Source organism: Sardina pilchardus, chromosome 2 (assembly GCF_963854185.1).
Source record: "Sardina pilchardus chromosome 2, fSarPil1.1, whole genome shotgun sequence".
In the NCBI taxonomy this organism is placed as follows: domain Eukaryota; kingdom Metazoa; phylum Chordata; class Actinopteri; order Clupeiformes; family Clupeidae; genus Sardina; species Sardina pilchardus.
The window spans coordinates 5,104,707-5,126,468 of NC_084995.1; the positions used below are offsets into that span (position 1 = coordinate 5,104,707).

Below are 21,762 nucleotides of genomic sequence, written 5' to 3' on the forward strand. Positions count from 1 at the left end.
AGAAATCTGCATGTTACATCATTGACACATATGTTTAAGTAACAGAGGAGTACTGTATGACATTTGTGACCTTCCACGGCGAAATCAGTCACATTGTCCAAATTTTCAAAATCAAAGTTATTACGTTTTCAGGAAGGGGCATAATCAACCTTCAAAACGATACCTATATCTAATGAATTGAACGTCATATTACTGAAATATAAACATTTAAAGTAGTTGAGTTCATCCTGTCATGCCAAGAGAAAAACGGAGAAATCTGCCTCTGAAGTTAACCATCAGCTCAACACTCACGAACGCTTTGTAAGGTCGCCGCTATTCCAAGATTTACGGTACTTATATCAACGACACAGCACGCGGATGGCTTGGTGGTTGTCAATGAGTGCATTTACCGTAAGTATTGGAACAGAGGGGCAAAAACGAGACGCCTCTAACTTCCTGCTTCCTCTAACTTTCTCACCTCAACAAACTCACGTTTTTAGACTAGAAAAGGTCAGTTTTTCGGCGAAATGTATTCACGGCCGTACAGTGTAGACCTCCCACTGTTTCAAAACACTTACAAAAAAAATCCACGCTTTTAGCACAAGTGACATAAATGGCCATTTTTCTCAGAAACGCCTGTTGCAACAAGCGACTGGTTTTGCCGTGGAACGTCACATTTGCCCTAGTTTTCAAGAACCAGTGTGTACTTCACATGCAGCAAAATTGTCCTCCCGGTCTGACAATATTCGCCAATCCTCATTTATTTTTCATCCTGGTGGTTGTAGTGATTTGTCTTGGGATGAATTCTCCCGTGTGGGTAAGGGTGTGCAAGTCTAAAAAGCGTGTAACTACTTTTTTATTCTATTTACTTTTTTACTGTATTCAAAATCAAAGACTGGTTTGTGTTCTTTCTGGATTTAAATGGCATTCAGAAGGTCAATGAACCTAAATTACGGAGGCCCTTTCATAAGGCCGCTTTTGAACTTGCGCGCTATGTGGGTGTGACAGAAGCGGGAATGGAAGAATGCATGTAACTGAAGCGCGTAAAAAAAGCTTACACACTATTTACATGAATGGGAGAATTCCCGCCATAGTACGTCTTTCATGCACAATGTGCAACACAATAACACAACACACTGTATGCCAGTATGGTTCACTGTAATATTTTTTTAAAAAAATGGAAGTACCTGGGAGCAATGTGTTTGGATTAAAACATGGTATTATCTTCGTCTTCCCCTGTGCAGACAAAAAGAATGGTGTAAATACAAAATAGATCATATTAATATTAATTACACATTAGTCCCACTTCATATTAAATGTCCTCAGAATCTAAACTGAACAACTAGCCTGGACTTCACCTCATCCAGGTGCTGCTAAAAGTGAATAATAAAGGTCTTCATCATGATTGGAGGTAAGCACGGCAGCACAAAGAATAGCTCGACTGTCCTGTTTATAATATAAGTTTTACATTTCATAATATGGCTTCATTTTCAGATTAGATGTCAATGTCAATTTATTTATAGCACATTTAAAAAACAACCACAGTTGACCAACGTGCTGTAAAATAAAATAAAATAAAAATAAAGTAAAATAATTATAAAATAACTTTAAAGAAACATAGTAAAGATTAGTAAGTAATAATAATAATAATAATGAAACCAAAATAGCAATGCAAAATGATGGTAGAGTAGATACAGTGAGAATAATATGTAAGTAAATATTAATAGTAAAATAAAGTATAGAACCCCCCCCCCCCCCCCCCCTCATAAAAACAAAGCAATAAAGATAGATAAACAGAGTAAAGAAGTTAAGCATCTAAAATCTAGGGTGAAGTGGTGAGGGGGGGGGGGGCTTAAACTGAGTTAAAAGCTAAGGAGTAGAGATGGGCTTTGATATGGGATTTGAAAGTGTTTAGAGAAGGTGCTAGTCTAATGTGGTGGGGGAGATTGTTCCAGAGTTTGGGGGCAATAGCAGCAAAGGCACGGTCTCCTCTACATTTGAATTTAGTTTCGGGAACAGTCAGCAAAAATAGATCAGAAGATCTAAGACTTCTGGCAGAGGAGTATTTATGTAGTAGTTCAGACAGATAGTTGGGGGCTTTGCCATTCAAACATTTGAAAGTAGTTAGCAAAATTTTAAAATGAATCCTGGTGAACAGGGAGCCAGTGAAGGGAGGCTAAGATAGGAGTGATGTGCTCTCGTTTACGTGTACCAGTTAAAAGGCGAGCTGCTGCATTCTGAACCAGTTGTAGGCGGGATAGTGAGGCCTGGCTGATACCAACATATAGGGAGTTACAGTAATCCAGTCTAGTTGTTATGAAGGCATGGATTACTTTTTCAAAGTCTAAAAAAGACAGGAAAGGCTTGATTTTGGATAAGTTTCTTAATTGGAAGAAACTAATTTTGGTTACTGATTTGACCTGTTCGTCAAATGTAAGATCTCCGTCCAAGATCACACCCAGGCTCTTTACAGAGGACTTTACATAGGGTCTCAGGGTGTCTATGTGCATATTTTGGTTGGAGTTTCCATTGGGTCCTAGTAGGAGGATTTCAGTTTTGCTGTTGTTTAGATTCAAAAAGTTGATGATATTTGGTAGTTGGTAGTCAGATACTTTATATGTTTGAAATATCATTGCTAGGCAGACAATGTTCTGCATTACTGAAACTTAAATGGTTCCTGAATGTGCTTCAGAACAGGAGACAGGTCATGACGTGATTAGATCATAGCTGTCCACCTCTCGCATATTTTAGAGGTTTTCCCCATTTTAGTATTTTCCAAGGGGGCAGGCAAATAGAAGCACCTATGGAGCTGCTGATATGAACCCTTGGCTAACCCCATAGGATGCCCATTCATTCAGGATTATAAAAAATCCCAAAACTTCATGTAACATGTGTCCTGTGTCGTCGTTGTACCATCTGTATTTTCTACATAAGGAGTAGAAGGCAAAACCAATTCTTCACTTTCTCGTACATAATGTTGTTTTCCCGTAACGAAGTATAGTTAGCAAGTCCGTTGAAGGGAAGCTAATGTTCAACGTCGCACAGTTAGAAGATAACCGTATTGTTTGGATAAGAAGCTCAGTCCAGCCTGCACGAAAACCATGACGGAGAGTCATTAGCAAGATCAGTGAAAAAGCTATGTAGCCAATGGTAGCCAACTGTATGATAGGGTAAAGCATTACCAAGAGCAAACCTAATAATAAAAAAAAGACAACCATTTAACCCACCCCTCCGATTGAGCCCTGTTATGGTGAGTTCCCTGACCCTATCTTATCTTGATGTGGGTGTCTGGCTCGTCAGGCTTGTCAAATCCTGCTCTCACAATAACCACAGTTAAAAAGACCAACATCACTCTAAGGTTGCCTTCAAGTTCTGTTTCACAATTTCAATATATGGGATATTTTACGGGGAAATACCATAGACAGTAAAAGAAATGGACAAACAGACTCCGTTCTCAATGGGAGGGGACTGAACAAAATTCTGTTTACTTTCCATCATACGTGCACAGACTTTGTGACGTTAGCCACCCTGTGACTTGCTGTAACTGGTCTAATAGATGGGTCACATAGAAATTTGCCATTCGTGACATCAAGGTTTTATCAAGTCTTTTTTTTAGTTTGCTCTAGGTAATGCTTTACCCTATATATTTTTTCTCCATGCAATAGGATAGCACTAAACAAATCATCTTCTTGTTTCAAGTAACAGAATGCTTAACGGGATAATCTGGAGTGAAATGCACTTTAGATCAATTTTTCGGACTATTGGGAGTACATACCTTGAGTTGACACCAAAATCATGTCATTCGGATGTATTTTGAGAAAGTTCGAGCTCACCGTTTTTAGCCAAAACTCGTTAGCCTGGAAGTGACGCGGGCATGTCTTTCGCCGCTACAAAAACGCTATTTTTATACCTCTTATACTGTTCCAAAACAACACTACACTTACGTGGTAGTGAGTAGAGGGTCCCTAAAGCCAAACCGAAGTATCCCCACGTCTTTATGTGGTCGGATAGAGAGTCCAGAATACATTTAATCGAGTCAGTACCTTTCCGGAAATGTCGCAGCTGCAGCTGGCAACGCTTTAACAACACTTTATTAACATTTCCGGAAAGGTACGGATTCTCATGAGAATCACACGTGAATCACGTGTATTTTATTTATTTTTCCCAAGTGAAGCTGCAATGTCCCAAACAACCACCAGGTGGCACTTGTGAGCAGGGTTAGGAATTTCGGCATTTACCACTAGCCAAACAGTCCCAAATTGAATTCAATCCCGAAGCAAGCTGAACATCTTTTCTGCTTTTAATAGCCTAGTCTCACGACAAAACTTGTTATTGTTTATGAAGGTGTCTTCTGTTAGCCTATTTTATGAAGAGGCATCTGGCTGTTTCGTTTAGGTTTGTTTTGCTGTCACTAATGGTTTCATGAGGTAGGCCTAACCACTAAAAGCATAAGCCTATGTCCTAAGCAGAACTGTGTTCTTGTTTTTGGGTCAATTCATACATTTTATTTCAAATGTGTGGATAGGCCGATGGTACGCTTGTTTTTATGCTGGCAACAAAACAAAATGGTTCACGAATGTTATTCTTGATTCTAAATGCGGGAAACAATTTAAAAATAAAATGTCCCATTTTCCGACGCACAACAAACCTCTAGGCTATGTTTATTTGAAATGTAAGCTGGCTGTTGTCAAATCTGTAAAATAAGATAGGCCTACTGGAGAGACTATGGTTTATGCTCTCTTATGCTGTTTCTTTCCAAACCGAATGCGAAGGAGGGAGAATGAATTACGAACTGAACGGTTTTGATTAAATATAAAATGTCCCATTTTCCGAAGCACTACAAACATCTTGCCTATAAATATTCTATTATTTGGGCCTATTATAAAAGTTGGGACTTTTTCGTTAGAAAACAATTTCATTTGAATTATGGACTGCCTTTGAATGAAATTTGATCGGACTTTCAGTTCACAGAAGAAAGTTTCAAGACGCTAAGAAACACGTTTGCCCAGTGGCATTAACGGTGGCTTAATTTATTTCAAAAGGATAATGACCTCATGAATCCGGTTGTTTGCCATTCTACTTGACTTTTTTAGGGGATGCATCTCATATATCACTGCATTGCAGTGTAAGCCTATTGAATATTGACAGGTTTGAAAATCGTAACATTAGGCCTATTTTCAATCAATACAAGTTGAAAGCCACATATGTTTTGTCTTTGTTTTGTCTTCTCCTATATTTTGTTCGGCAAATTTGACAACTGTCAGCTTAAATGTCAAATCATATTTCCTTCCCTTTGTCGCCCTAGTTGGCTATTGAGAGAAACGCAGAGAAACGAGAGAAATTGAAAATAAACACAGAGAGTTTGTAAATAGGCTACTAAATAAATGTTTGCATGGGTAATGGACAATTTCAAGAATTCTGGTGAGATGCCGTGTACAATAAGATAGCTTGGATGCTCATGAGCGATGACGAGTGGATGAGCGATTTTTAAAATCAGGCATGCGATCAGTCAGAGGGTCGATTCAGATATCTTGGGCTCGGACAGAAAAATCCGCACACACATACAGTTAAAATGTCATTCTCTTGATGATTTCTCATACTTAGGCTATGACAATACGTTTGTTTGTGTGGAAAGCCTGATTTAGTAATTAAGCAACTGTAGGAAGGCATTCAGAAACAAATGGCCAAACTAACAGAACAAAACACAACAGGTCCTGTGGACCTATCTAAATGAAATTCTTATCAACGCGTGTAGCCTAACATCAACATAGCGCAAATGAGGGTTATTGACATGAAAATCAGCTCTTGCCTTTTTCATCGAAAACAGTAGGCTACCTTAACTATAGGCTACTTAACTGCAACATGAGATCTATTGGTATAATCTACCTATGAAAGTTTGGGCTATGTTCTTATGCAGAAAAATGATTGCATCAACGGTGGATGGACAACTTTTTAAAAATGTAGGCCTATATTGCATCGTTGCGCTGACACAATAGCCTATAACTTAAACGCACGTATTTTGTTGTCAATAGATTAGATTAGATTAGATTAGATTTCTTTATTAGTCTCCACCAGGGAGAAATTTGTCTCGGAGACAGGGAGGTTGCAGCATTACACAAAAGACAAAGAGGACAACACCAGTATAGTAGGCTAGTTTAACACATTTCTGCACATAGGAAGACGGATGTGAGGGAAATATTTTACATGTATTTTATTGTCAAAAATGTCAAAATGTTCAATGCCTTATCGCGCTAATCTGACCGAGTTCTATCCGCGAACCTGATTTGTTTTTCTTTCCGCAAACACCTCGGTAGGCCCCTACGCCAGAAATTTGTTGTTTGTAATTTGTTGCAAATCTCCCGACCACTATGTCGACCAGAGACGGCAAGACCAAGACAGTAAGACCAAGACAAGACCGAGGCAAAGATACTTAAATACCCCTAGCTTTCACTTCCAGTTAAAGTAACTGAAATTGTTTTTGGAAAAGGCCTACATTGTTGCAGGTATGACAACACATTGTTTCGGCTATTTCGGTCCATGCGTTGGCATTGTCGATCACAATAGGTTTATCTGTAGCCCTGGGCAGTGGGCACCAACTTTTTTTGATGAATTGATAAACATTTAAAAAGTGGTAGGGACAAAATCGTTCGTCATAAAAAAAAGTGGTGGAGACATCCCAGCAAACAATTAACGTTCTGCTAACTTTCACTAACGTTAGCTTTTGGTTCCCCTATGGTTCGTTTTTCAGCAACCTACTAATAACGTTTAGAGAACGTTATCTCCAGGTTGTCAAAACAAATAACGTTCCCCTAACGTTTTTACAACTAAAGAAAAAAACGTTATATTCTGGTTGAATCCCAGCAAGCAAATAACGTTAGCCGCTGGTTCTCCTGTGGTTAGTTTATCAGTAACCTTCTAATACCCTGGAGAGAACATTAGCTCCAGGTTATCAAAGTTTCCCGAACGTTATTACAACTAAAGAAAAAAACGTTATATTCTGGTTGCATTTCTCTTTTCACACAACGTTGCTACTTAGTTGTTTTTAGGTATCTTATTTGTATAACCATATCGGTATTCTCTGGTTATGTGCGTGGGGTTGATTGATGAAAATCGCCCCAGAGTTTCTATGAGTTTCCAATTGAACACGGCCAGCAGCCACACTGCAAAGTCGGAATAATTTGTTGCAAAATCGACATATAGCCCTATTCTATTCTTCCCCCCTCTGTTGGATTGATATTCGGCCGACCAAAGCCAGCCCGTCAGCTAAAGGGGCCAGCGCGAGAAGCTAGAAACTTCCATCTCGGGTCCGTGAGTTCTGGGGTGTTGGTGTTTTAGCAGACTCAACCTCGCTAACTTTAAGACATTTGGATAACACAGAGATAAAGTTACTCACGTAGGCTGGCTGTATGGTATCGATCACATTCTTCACATCGTTCTCCATGCACTTGTTCCATTAAGTCCAACAGGCTTTTTAAAAACACTGTAGCCTACAGGGTAAACCGGGTGGAAGAGCTAGCTAGCCATAGTCCCAGGCAGGCACACAACGATTTCATGCTAACTAATCTGACGAATAGTTTTGGATTAATCCATAATCGATTAGAGTGGCACCTGAAATGCATTCATGTTTTTAAAGCTTTATTTGTTATGAAAATATGATGATGAGGACTCCAATGAATTCTTTCTCAAACGTTGAGACTGCATCTTAAACAGCACAATGTTCCCGGGGGAGAATTGTTTTATATTAACACGTAGTCTAAGTTATAGCCTATGTTACTGTGCTGTTCACTCAGCCTATCCCACAATTCCCAGTCCCAATTTAAAACAAAATAAACCAAAATCCATCATAATTCTGAACCGAGGACTTTTAATGGCATACGATGCAATAAAAACAGCCAGTTTTGAATGTTGGAACAGTGTGTTAGGCTAGCGCCTGCTCTGCTTATGTTTTGATCTGACTAATCGTTTATTATAGGAAAAGACACCGTAGACAAGAAAGTATTAGACCTAACCGCATTTAAATACTTAGCTGACTCATTATCATGTTAACGGGCCGTATTCGTCGCAGATCAGCAAGCAGCTAATGGTAAGTGAAAATTCATACATGCTATAGTCATTGCCGTAGTCACTAGAGACGTTCGCTCTCCCAGGTAACAGATAGGCTGTCGTCGCAGGCAGCGAGCCATGCCTGGATGTCACGATAATAATTCTACATATTTTTTCCCCCTTTACACTTTGTTGCTGGGAGGTTAGGGGAACGTTAATGCAACCAAATATTGTAAAGTTCCCTAAAGGGTAGGAGAACGTTCTGCTAACCAAAATAAACAACCAGAAAAAAACGTAGTATTTTCGTCAAGAAAACTTTCCTGGGGAACCTTGTGGCAACTTTCGCAACTTTCAGGCAACGTTTTCCTAACCAGGAAAAAAACGTTCTAAAAACGTTCTCCTAACCAGAAATTGTTAGCTGGGATGTAGCCTACCCGGTCCCCGGCAAAAAAATGACGCTGCTGTTTCCGAAAGCCGAAAAAGCTCCCTGTTGCAGACGCACACTCAACATAAGATTGCTAATGATGTGTGAAACTGCTCGGGGGGGGGGGTACAGTCAGCTCACAGAGGGGGGATGGTACAGTTAGCTTCCAACACTTGATGGCTCGCTTTGTGTATAGGCTACTATTTGAATGGAATGCCTCAGTCGGCACGGCAGATGCTTGGAAAACGACTCAAGTCAAAGACTAGACTAGACTAATCGTTATAATATTTTCTATGTTTCAAATCACTTGATCGCAGATGTAACAGAACCCTCACCAATTTGAGTTGACAGTGGGATTAAATTAAGAAGTATTTAAATTAAGTAGCCTAGGCTATTTAAATTAAATAATTTAAATGTAAATTAAGATGTATTTCCTGATTGGAGAAACCTTTAGCTAGTTTATTTTTCTTTCAGTTCATGATTCCATAATACCATTCGATCGTGCTGCAAATTATCAGACTTGAGAAGCACGCATGGCATCGGCAACTTCGCTGCTCAGTGGCCGAATTTTCTGTCGAGTGTCGAGGAGGTCAGCAGTTTGTGAAAAAAGCTGCAGATCATAGACAGAGAAAGCATATGCTCTGAGAACAGAACACAACTGCATGTCAAGTGTAGCCGAGGGTCTGTCTACGCAGAAACAACACGTTTTGATCGTGCGTTTCAAGTGTAGGCCTATGCCGCGAATATCAAATAGCCTATACTCGACTGACTGAATCCCTTATATTTTTTGGCAACTGTTAAAATATTCAAAACCATGCACATGAAATGTCAAAGATAATAGTAAGGCATGGTAGGCTACTGTTCTTCAATAAACGACCAATAGCCTAGGCTATTTATATTCACTGCTCCCGTCCTCCGCTGATCAGAGTGCAATTTCGAATAGCCCAACTACGATTAAAATATTTATGCTTTGGCTACTGTATTTCAGGGCCTACACCACCTTGAAAAATGTCTCTGCCCCCCGAGAAAGTAGGTCTAAAGCCTACATATTCACCAATCCATATGGATTACTCCACAAAGTAAAGCAAACTAACCAGCGGTGGTAATTTTCGTGGAGTTAGAATGAACTAGGACACAGACCGGTTTCAGCATCACTCTGGCTCTGGTTTCGTTTTTTTTTGCGCGAGCCGAGTCCTGAGGACATGATAGAAGCCAGCGAACTAGCCTTCATTCTCCTCGGAATGAGCAATTTAAGTACGAAGCTGATAAAGTAACCTAAGCCTAGGCGTGCGTTTAAAACTGGTTCTGGCGGCAACGGCGCAGCAGAGTCAGAAACGCAACAAGTCCTCAACATCGTTAAGATCATATAAAATGTATGTCCCCAGCATTTATCAAACCAAGCTGTAAAATAGCGTTTTTGTCCCCTGAAAACTAAACTGACGCCCTTGGATAGATAGATAGCTATCCAAAGAGAAATTACAGAATTACATTCATGAGGAAATAGCCTACGTCAGATTACGGAACTATTATAGAGACGCAGTCAAACTCTCGAATGAAACATAAAGTGTTATTTCAATCTGCTGCTTGTGTTAAAGGGATAGTTCGGGTTTTAAGACACAAAGTTATATGGGTTCCCTGTCAGCAACGTTGTGCATCAGCACTGACTTACCCCCCGACAGCGTCCTGTGAGCCGAGATCCAGCCGGTTTTTGATAGTTTTTGATGCTGAAGAAAGTAGCCTAGTCCGGCAAGTTTCTGGGGTCACGAAAGTAAAGTGTTTTTCTTCTCAAAACCATATAGCCTACGTTCAACAGAGTGATATATTTGCACCACAAAAACGTTGTCCAGCTGTCAGTAGCGCGCAGTGATAGGAATCGCGAAAAATAAGTAAGTGATAACGAGGTTTGAATTTTTCCTGGACAACGTTTTTGTGGTGCAAATATATCACTCTTTTGAACGCATATGGCTTTGAGAAGAAAAACACTTTACTTTCGTGACCCCAGAAACTTGCCGGACTACTTTCTTCAGCATCAAAAACCGGCTGGATCTCGGCTCACAGGACGCTGTTGCGGGGTAGCCTAAGTCAGTGCTGATGCACAACGTTGCTGACAGGGAACCCATATAACTTCGTGTCTTAAAACCCGAACTATCCCTTTAATGGCAATTTTGAACTATGACAAATAGTTTGTTAGTTCATGCTCGTCTTTTTCGAAGTGCAGAGCCTTGCGAACATTTTCAGAGTGCCAGACTGAATTGACAAACACCCGAAAAAACAAAACAATAAAAGAGTTGTAGTGTTGCAGTCTGTAGGTGACTGCTAGGGATTTCTGTTGGCATTTCCGAAATATACTATATGGGCTGGGCCACTAGAGGTTGCTTCCTGGCCGCCTATTGAATGAGTAGAACTGGGCTACAGTATCAATCACACAGCAGCAATGCTACAGCGGACTGTACTGCCACCTAGTGGCGGTAAGTTGTAATGCAGCTGTAATACATTTCACGCCGAACGTGAATCAGGCAAAGCGTGAGTGAAATGGCCATTCTCAAGTAACGCTTACCGTAGTTATCCCTTTTACCTGCTTAGAAATGCACCACGTTTTATTTTGTCTCACCATACTTGGTCGTGTGACTACTCGTGACTAGGGAAAACATGGAGGTGTTTGGTCACTTCTAACTTCATCTCTGTTTGGATCCTAATGAATGCATTGGGCTAGCTAAGTGCTATCAAAGTTGCGCCCCGCGCCAGAGCCAGTGAGTGCACGCATTGAAACGTGAGAGGTAGTATCAACTCGTCTTAAGGCTGGCTTACATTGCACGATTTTGGTCTGTTTTAGCAGTCGGCGACTAAATTTCCAAAATTGGGAGAAATCTTGGGAGTTGTACTAGAATCTCGGCGCGCTCCCGTCATCTAAATCGTTTAGTGTAAGGTGCCAATCTTAGCGGAGCGACTCCGTCGGAGTCAGTCTTTTTCTAGTTTTGCCGTTACGACAATATCAAACATGTTTGATATTATCGGAAGTCTTTTCAGTCGTGGCTCATGCAAATAGTGACGTGAACATTAAAAACCAATAGTGACATGGGTCGAACACGAAGAAGGAAGGGGAAAAATAGGCGACAGCTGTAGCCTATATGATTATTTGTTATTTCATTTCTTATCATTTATTAGACGGCTATTCTACGTGACAGAACAACTCTATATCTGTTAGTGATGTCACACATCAAACAATGCTGCAGAAACGCGAAAAAAAATACTTTGATATGAGTAGGCTATCATGTGAGTTCCTGTTGATGATGACGTGTAGCCTAGTGCACGATGGAAATAATTTGAAGGAATCTAGCAGCAGTCTTGTAAATAGTGACCCACAGTCTTTGCAAAATCCTAATCTGAGACTGGCCTGTGACTAGACAGTGACTAAAAACTCAATGAATTGTCTTTAGATGTGAGAGGGTCTGAGACTGAAGTCTTTCAAAAATCTTTTCCAAATCTTTGCAAAGTCTGTCAATGTAAGGTAGGCTTTAAAGTGTAACTTCACCCCATAACTCCACCCACTTCACATTTCTGAAAAAGGCTTTCAAAATGGGCAGGGCGCTCTGAAATTTGGAAGGGAGTGCAGCCAAAGATCATTAAGGGGCGGAGCAAGATACTTCATGAGAAGCCACTTCCTGGAACCCGAATCGCAAGAGGGGGGGGTCAAAATCCCCCTTTTTGCAGAGCAGAGGCAGCAACTGTTCCATTGAAGTCTATGGACATAGATCAGAATTTCAACTATATGCTAAAATCTCCATTCTCTAGAGTTAGGAATGTGAATTTTGGGCACGGTTTCATGACCCTCAACCCCTTCTGACCACTTCAGGTACCTTTTTAGCATTTTTGAGCATTCCCGTCTGGAGAAAATCGACTTTATATCAGGTGTGCCCCTCTTGTTTATTCTGCTTATGTTGGCCGGTTGCTACGTACGCTCTACCTTGACAACACATTAGCCAGCCAGCTGAACCAAATCCTGATTTGTGCTAACGACGATCAGATGGCGCTGGGGTAACTTAATGAGAGCAGCGACATATTTCCATTATTCCATTGATGTTTTTATTCAATTCCTTGAAATGTATGCTTTGTTTGTGTTACTTCCATATTAGAACTAATAAATGTAGCGGGCTTGAAAGAGCAGCAAGATTATTTTGGAACATCATCAAGCATTGATAATCGAGTGCTTGATTTCGTACACCTGTGGAAAGGGACCTGATGAAACCCATGAATACATCTGACATGCAATGACGCGCCTCTTTATGCAGAGGAAGTGATCCCCGTTTTGCACCCATAGACATGAACTACGACGACGTATCTTGCTACGCCTTAAGGATCTTTGGTGCAGCCCTGCTGCAGCCAATCAACCATGGTGATTTTGTGTCAATCTGGGAATGAGTGCATGGCTTATCACAGGTAGGCTAATCAGGGCAGCAGGTGTTATTTTGGACCAACATGCCATGGTATGTTTCAACCTGTAGAGGGCGCGGAGAGCAATATCTCCAATACAAAATCTGCTTGCGTATTAAGACCACTACAGTTGATTCAGAATGCTGCAGCACGACTGGTTTTCAATCAGCCAAAGAGGACACATGTAACCCCTCTCCTAGTTACTCTCCACTGGCTCCCTATAGTAGCCAGAATTAAATTTAAATCTCTCACTCTGGCCTATAGGACACTGACTGGATCTGCTCCTAGCTACTTCAGTTCTTTGATCAAGATGTACATTCCCAACAACCCATTGCGATCTTCTGAGGAGCGTCTGTTATGTCGACAAACCATACATGCTAGGTCAAACTGTAGATCCTATTCTTCAGTGGTTCCGTGTTGGTGGAATGAGTTGCCCAGTGCTCTCTGTTCCAGCAACAGTTTTGGATCTTTTAAGAGGGGTCTTAAGGCATATTTGTTTAATATGCACTTAGTCTTTTGAGCGTTTGTTATGTGTTATGGTTTGTATAATAGTATTGTTTTGTTATAATTTGTCCATTGTTAGAATTTGACATTTATTCTGCCATTGTCCTTAAATTTAGCCATACCATGCTATAGTTATTGTTATTATATAATTAACTGAGTGACTTATTTGATTGCTATTCTCATTTCATTGTTTTATTTCTCATTAGGTTAGTGCTTAAATGATTGTTTTATTGATAATATTGCTATTCTCCCTATTTTGTAATTGTTCACTGTTATTTAATTTGTATTGTTATTTATTTGTATGTCGCTTTGGACGAAGGCGTCTGCTAAATAACCATAACCATAACCAAAATCATACGAAATGTTACTTTTGTAGAGAAACACGATTTTTGTCAATATTAACCCTGGTAATAATAGTATAGTTTACCACTTATGAGTATTTTCAATCAATCAACAGCTGAAAAAACACATTTTAGGGTGCAGTTACCCTTTAATTAAGCGAATAACTTAGTTTAATATGAAAAAATGGTGAAGTGTTCCTTTAAAGAGATCACTCATCAGCCTAAAAATGTTGTATTTATGTAGTCCACTTTTGCACACAACCTTTTAGAATGTCTTTGCTCTTTCGCACCAACTCCTGTGCTACAATACCAGAAATGTGAGGTTTATGGGCAAAACACCTCATTTGACATTTTCAGAATTTGACCTTTAATTAGGGTCACTAAAACCTTCAAGAAAAAATGGACTCTAAAGAGCCCATAGAACAAAGATAATAGTTTGCGATTCCCACGAGCCCCCAAATTAGACACATAGGCCCCCTGACTAAAGAGTGTGTCTATCATTCCTCGACCATCTCCTTGCTGCACCTTCTGCCTTTCCAGCATGTGTGCTGAATTTAATCTGTATCAGCCGTGTCCCCTTTGCTATAAAAATAACGTTCAGTGTTGTCCTGTTTCTTTCACTAATCCAATAAATCACAGGAAAATAAAATAAAATCAGTGACTCACCTTATACTGTAGATCTTGAAGGACCTCAGTAATGGCTTTCAGCCCAATATGTTCTTTCCCTATCTTTTGATTCAGATTTAAGTCAAAGTCATCCATCAACATAGCATTGGGGGAAAAAAAAATGTTATAGGTGAAATATTGCAGAAATTATTGCTGATACATTAATTAGTGCATACTGTGGTTTGATTGACTGTGCTATACAGTACCTGCACAAATAGCGCAATAATGAGAACACCATTTTTCTTCCCAAGAGCCTCTTCTACACTGTTGAAGAGTGTTGAATTCCAGTGGATAAGATGCAGCTGAAACAACACAAGTTATTACACATTATTATACAATGGTGATAAAATGTTCTAGCACCATATACTATCTTAATCCATAGGATTTAAAATGACGTTGGTCCACCCTTTGCAGCTATAACAACTTCAACTCTTCTGGAAAGGCTTTCCACAAGGAGTGTTTAAGGGAATTTCTGACAATTCTTCCAGAAGCGTATACAATACAAGCGCAATACATTTGTCAGGTCATATACTGATGTTGGACGAGGTGACAGGCTCTCAGTCTCCACTCTCATTCATCCCAAAGGTGTTCTGTTGGGTTGAGGTCAGGACTCTGTGTAGGCCAGTCAAGTTCATCCACACCAAACTCTCATTCGTGTCTTTGTGGATCTTGCTTTGTGCACTGTTGCACAGTCATGTTGGAACAGGAAGTAGCTGCAAAGAGTGGACTAACGTCATATTAAACCCTATAGATTTAGAATGGGATGTCACTTAAGCTCATGTGCGAGCCAAAGCAGGTGATCCAATACTTTTGGCAATGTAGTGTATGAACAGAACCATGACTTCACACTCACTAGGCAGATTGCAAAATCAGGAACATGTAGGCTTACTGATTTACTCCCCATCAGTGTAACCTACAGCTGCCATATCCACAAACTATTGACCCTTCCCACTCACGTGACCTTAGTAAGAGCGGCTGCCATTTTGGACATGTAGTGGACTGAAGTTTGAATGCAATGGACGAGAAAACGTAAATGAAAAACGAAAAAGAAAAACGAGTAAAATAAAATGCAGAAAACACCTTCACTGTCCAGCGATGTAGGGCATTTACAGGGTGAGCAGAGGGATCGTCCCTGGAGCCGGTGGTCGCCATCTTATTACAGCTAAGGTTTGTTTACATTCACATTTAACGAACTGCATGTCGCACACTGAAACAAGTTAGTATCAACCAGCGGCGTTTTCTCCCGGGAGCCAAGGCCCTATCTTGTCCGACAATCACTATTATTGTAAATACAGGACTGTTTTGTGGACATTCTTTCTTTGTGTGGAGATGTGTGAGGGAGGGAGAGAGAGAGACAGTGCGTGTGTGTTGCAGTTACCAATGACCCTCGTCCAGTCTGTTATGTGTTTTACATGGTCTGTAGGTTAGAGTATGTTGTTAAATAATAAACATGAGTATGAGTATGGTTAGAGTATGTTGTGTTTCTATGCATGGTGCAAAATATATAACCCCCCCCCCCCCATCAAAAAAACAAACAACAAACAAATAAATACGTATTCGTACTAGTCTACTATTCAGTTCAGACGAGAGCTTAATTTAGTCAAATTGTGTTCGCTCTCGAAAGCTTTGCCCGCGGACATGCGATTGATCTTGCAAACGCAAACACGCATGCCAGAAATCTCTATCACATATTAAAAAATATAAAGACAAACTTGCGCTCACGAAGCAGACGATTAAAGCCTCAATGCTTGCATAAAACGCCACCTCACTGAATATGAGCCAGTGGACAAGGCCATCAGCAAATCCATGCAGCACTAGAATGGGCCTGATGTTGAGTTTCGCAAATTACATGTCAAAGATATGTGTTGATAACTTTATTGTTACTTTGAGGCTACCAAAGGACGCTGTTGTTCTATTCCTTTCGATTATCCTTTTAATTGTTTCCGCGTGTTAGCCGTGGTAGACTACTGGTAGTCCATGTCCAAAATGGCACTTACTTTTGCTCTGACGTCACGTGGGATGGGTCAATAGATACAGACGGTTAGAAGGTTGCCGCCCATATATCTATGGTTGCCGCCCCCTCTGTGGGGGAAAACATGCTAACATCGCACAGTGAAAGTGAATGGGCGAACTCGCTAACAGTTACACTTTATATTCGTTTTACTTTCAAATGCAGCTCTGCTTGTTTCTGAACACAATGATGTGAAGGAATTGTGTTTACCTAACTGTCCAGTGTATGCTAACAACTTAACTCACTCTCAGTTTCCCAATTTTGATGACAAGCTTAGCTGGAAGCTAATATTCGATGGTAGCTTCATTAGGTTGCTAACTAGCTAACTTTAATATCATCAGTTTAACATAACCAAAGTACACATTACGTATTAAAACTATTCCCACGGACATTGTAGGAAATGTACATTAATGTGAGAATACATTTAGATGCAACTTATGTGTATGTGGTGTTATGCCATAAGGAGCTTGCTAAACCGAGCTACTCAGTCCGGCCATTGACACCAGGGGCCGGTTTCACTAAGGTAGTTTAGACTGGTCTATGGGTTAAGATAGGTCTTACGTTTCTTTATAGACCAGTCTAATGCAAGTAAGCCAGTTTCGCAAAAGTTAAGACTATCTAATTTTAGACTTAAAAAAATAGACACCTCACCCCCAGGCTAACATGGGTCTTAAGTGCTATATCACCATTGTAACAACAGAAAAGGTGCTAAATTACGTTAGCTTATCCATTTGAAATAAGCAGGCTAGCAGGGCTTCAGTCCTACAGCGTCTGCTTTAAACTAAGCTGGCTAGATTAAGGCAACAATGTATGTTCCTGCCTACGAATAAAATGTAAACGACCTTAAACGTGTAATGCACACATTAAAAGAGCATGCGGACTGGTAACTTGCATGGTGAAAGTAACTTAGCTTCCTAGCCAGCTAGCCAGCTAACGTTACAATGCCTCTTACGGTGAAGTGAGATAGAACATGGGTAGGACAAGACGGGAGCAAAATATTTATCCGTTATGTTAGCCAATAACGATAACCACACTGGCCACTATGCATGACACAAAAAGTCTTTATACGTGTTAAACTCCTCCAAAATGCACAGGTTCTCTGAGTGAGTAAAAGCTACGTGGTTAGTGTCCACTCGGTCGGCCATGTTTTTTGTTTTGAAAAGAGTCTTAAAGTACCTAGATTACCCACAATTCTTTGCATCTAGTCCTACTTAGGATAGTCGGTGTCTTAACTGCTTTGTACAACACTATTATTTAGACGTCTATGCTAAGTCTGACTATACCCTTAGTCTAAGTTATAGTCACAGTCTATCTTAGTGAAACCGGCCCCAGTTCTACAATGGGTGTACTCGAGACAGTTCTGGCTATTTAACTGGAATTAGCAAAATGAGGGAACTTAATGTTACTCTTAACCTCGGTGATACAGAGATAACTATCAGTCCAAACGTGGTTTAGCTGTTTATTGATCTTTGTTAAAATATTTAATTTTTTTAAAGGTGTTTTCTGTACTCACACCGTCCACCTTCATTAGATTGCATGCAGTGGAAACGAATGTTTTCCCCCACGGGGATGTTTCAGCCATGGTAACCACGGTAACTGGGGGCGCACTGCAAAAAATGAAATCTAACCAAGTGTAATTATCTTATATTAAGGTAAATAATCTATTTTGTATTGTTTTAAGTATGAATATACTTACCTAGTGCTCTCTCAAAAGATAATTTCACTTAATTTAAGGAGACTTTGACTTATTTTAAGGAGTCTTATCAAGATAAATTGACTTACTGCACTGGCAGATAAATTTGCTTGTTTTACGACAAATTTACTTACTGCACTGGCAGATCATTTTTTCTTATTTTCAGGAAGAATTGACTTAAAATAAGACAATTTTTTCTTAAATTAAGTGAAATTATATCAAAAGAAAGCCCTAGGTAAGTGTTTTCGTACTGAAAACAATACAAATGAGTTTTTTTGCCTTGATATAAGATTAAAACACTTGGTTAGACTTTATTAGACAAGCCATTTTTTGCAGTGCGGGAACCATGAGTATGACGAGATGCCGTCTGTATGATGTTTCAGCCATGGTAACCACGGTAACTGGGGACGGGAACCATGAGTATGACGAGATGCCGTCCTCAAATGTTGAGTAGCAAGAATTTATTCCGATATTCAAGAAACTTTTGACAGAATAGGCCTATTGCTTGATCGAGCTAACACACTTTTCATAGTTTCAGACAAATGTAAAATTATATTAACATCTTGGAAATATTTATTTACTTGTAGGCAGAAATATTGAATGATCATGAAGTGGTGCTATATGACGATTATTCCTTGTGGAAACTACCTCATTATGAGTATTTTTGATTCTGTCTCAGCCAACACTGTGTGTCAACCTTAAACTGTCCACTGAAAGGAAAAAGACCAAACAATAAGGACAAGGAAAGCAATCAATGGATTTTGGCCCGAGAGGGATGTTTATGGACTGCATTACACTGGGTATATAATAGCCCTTGTTTGATTAGCAAACACTGAATGTCTCAGTTGCACAGGTGCAGATTGATTTTATTCATTGTTAAAAACACTCTAAGCTCTCCCTACCATGACAACTAACATTTGGCAGATAAGAGCTACTTATTTGTCCTAGGTGTCTCTGTAGAGGACAGTAGGCTTCTGCTGCACAGCAGGTGCAAAAGACAGGTGTGCTCTTTGAGGGTTTTGAGAAGGAAACAGATTAGATTCTCATGAACACAGGACAACACATCTCCCCTATCCCTAAGTTATCTTCAAGATGAGTAGGCTATTATTAGCCAGAATACATTTTGTACATGAAAATACCAAGTGTAAGTTGAGCATAATGAAATAGTCCTTTGTGGATGATGGTAGGCTAACAACTCTGTTGAGCATAAATTAAAACTAATTTAATTTCTAGACAAAATTAATGCCCTGCACGTGATCCTGCACAAACATAGATAAGAAAGGCAGATGCGCTCAAACTCCGAGTTTTATGAAGTCTTTGGGTGCGTAAAAAGAAAAACTAGTTTAAAGCAAAATAAACGCACTCTCGAATATAATCTTGTTACTTTATTTAACTACAAAGCATGAACAAGACGGACGCGTTTCGGCTAACAGCCGAACAGCCTGCACAAAGCATAAACATGGCTGGGTCCGTGCACATTTGAATCTGTAAGTTAATACTTTAGAATCTGTACCATTTCCATGACACTTAAAAAAAAGCAACAACAACAAAACAATTATATCACAGGCTGTTCACACAGTGCCAAAGCCTGTTTGTAGCATACGTTTCAAATACAACCCATAGTGTATGCAAAATAAGCTAGGCTATTAGCTAAACAGTTTCTTAAGTCTATCTATGTATAGCGCTCAATAGCATAGACTACATCACTTACATTTTTTAGACTATTCTAAGATAACACTGACCTCCATAGGAAAGGCCTTGAAGTTGACAGTGTGCTCTGAACCACGTTGATTCTCTTTGCCCCAATGAAAACGCACCTCATGTAGCTCATATTCATGGTCACTTGGAAGGGGCCCCCCGGTCACCACTGTGTTTGGCACCCCAAGGACATAAGAATAAAGATGGGAAGGAAGTAATGACCACAACACAATGACAAATTACACCGTTCTTGTTGTGGTTTACAAGAAATAACAAATATCTTAAATCTTACCAACTTTGATACTTTTAAACTGAAACAAAATATAGGCTACAGATGTTCATACCTCTCCTATGTGTAAGGCATCTTTACCTGATTTGGATTTCAGCATTATCCTCACAGTATGTCCATCATTGATAACTTCACAGTCTCGGCACACCACATAGTTTGGTGTGAGGCCCACCTCTAGCAATCTGGGGTCATAGCATGCTTCTCTAGAGTTGAGGTTTATAGGTGACTGGTTCTCACCGTTGGCCTCAGGAAACAACAACCCCCACTCCACACCTGGAAGAATAATCAGCCAGTCATTTTGATTATCTCTATATTCTTTTAATGTCAGATATTGGACAGCTTAATTTTTACCATGAGGATAATAATACATCTTTAATATGAATGTGGATGTTACACCTCCCAATAGAGCTGTGTTTTTCATTTTAACACTGTGCTCCTTTTGATGTTTTTCATGAGGAAACTAATTGAGGTCTGCTGGTGTTTTGGGGCTTCAGTGTCATTAGTGGAGGCCCAGCAGGAATAACACTCACTGAGGACATGAAGTGTGCTATTTTTCCCTCTCCCATTTCTCTCCTTCCCTTCTCACGTCTCACGCTTTTCTTTTGTCTAACAACTACACTGCTGCACCCTGAATTAAATAGAGAAACTGTTGTATTTGTGCTAAGACATGTTTTGTTTCTGCTCTTCAAACAATTGGAAGTTAAACAAGTCAAGTTCATCCTGTTTTTTCTACCTTATCTCTTAATGAAGGACACATCTGCTTGCCAGTATTTGGATGATTCATACATTTATGAGAATTAAAACATGCAACTCATTAAGCATGGTTATAATATAAGCAGAAGTCAAGAAAGCACCGTGTGGTCTCTCCAAATTAAAACCTTTTTACAGTAACAAACAATCTTACAGTACATAGAAAACATCATAATGGTCCATACAAAACAAATAGCCTAACCGACAGCCAAATTGTCTAAAATGTTCAACAAATCATGCTACTAATTTCTGTCTATCAGTGACTGGACAAAAAAATGTAAATACTTCACTAGAGATAATAAAGTATCAAGTGCAAAATAGCAATATTCTTACCCTCTTCATATCCCCAGTCCAAGTCATCCTTTCCTGGGTAGTAATCTGAGTCTTCTATCACACAGTCTGCCATTATAAAGGAATGTTAAGGTTTTTACGAAGAATGCTTGCACCATAAAATGCTGTGTCCCCCTTTTCTTGTTTGCCTTCTTCTTTGTTGAGATGTAAATGATGTCAACTTAGAACAATTCTCAGACTTTGGACACACCTGATTAATGCACAACAAGTAACTCCTCTCTGGTCTGACTAACACTCCGGACAAACCAACTAAATTAAAAAACCTGCAGAGTTTAACTGGATTCCAAAGAGGTCTTATGTCTGAATCTCCTTTTCTGAAGCTCTTTTTTCCTTTACAGCGTCTATGCTGACTTTGTTCCTTTCGACTGCTGGCTCTAAACTCCTTCTCGTTCACAGTAAAACTTAAGATCTGTGCCAACTAAGTGCAAAAAAATCTGTTCCACTTCATCTTTGTCTCCCTCTCCCTTTTACTCTCTCTCTCTCTCTCTCTCTCTCTCTCTCTCTCTCCTCTCTCTCTCTCTTTACAGCACTCCGTAGCCCTGGGAATAGATGTGCCAGATAGTATAAGCCTTGGTTTCTGAG

The 21,762-nt window shown here is 39.8% G+C and overlaps 1 protein-coding gene across 3 annotated transcripts in view; it reads right to left on the minus strand.

Moving 5' to 3' along the window:
- Nucleotides 1–21,762, minus strand: part of ca8 (carbonic anhydrase VIII) — a 166,791-nt gene extending 145,029 nt beyond the window's left edge. The window contains exons 1-6 of one of the 3 annotated variants that reach the window (XM_062517258.1): nt 21,163–21,762; nt 20,161–20,352; nt 19,835–19,959; nt 14,595–14,690; nt 14,389–14,451; nt 1,167–1,215 (exon numbers count right to left, since the gene is read on the minus strand). In XM_062517258.1, coding sequence (XP_062373242.1) covers nt 1,167–1,215; nt 14,389–14,451; nt 14,595–14,690; nt 19,835–19,959; nt 20,161–20,352; nt 21,163–21,235 — 598 coding nt within the window. In that variant the 5' untranslated portion in view covers nt 21,236–21,762. The remainder of the gene's footprint in view (nt 1–1,166; nt 1,216–14,388; nt 14,452–14,594; nt 14,691–19,834; nt 19,960–20,160; nt 20,353–21,162) is intronic. The other 2 variants (XM_062517266.1, XM_062517252.1) reach the window with 2 other exon arrangements.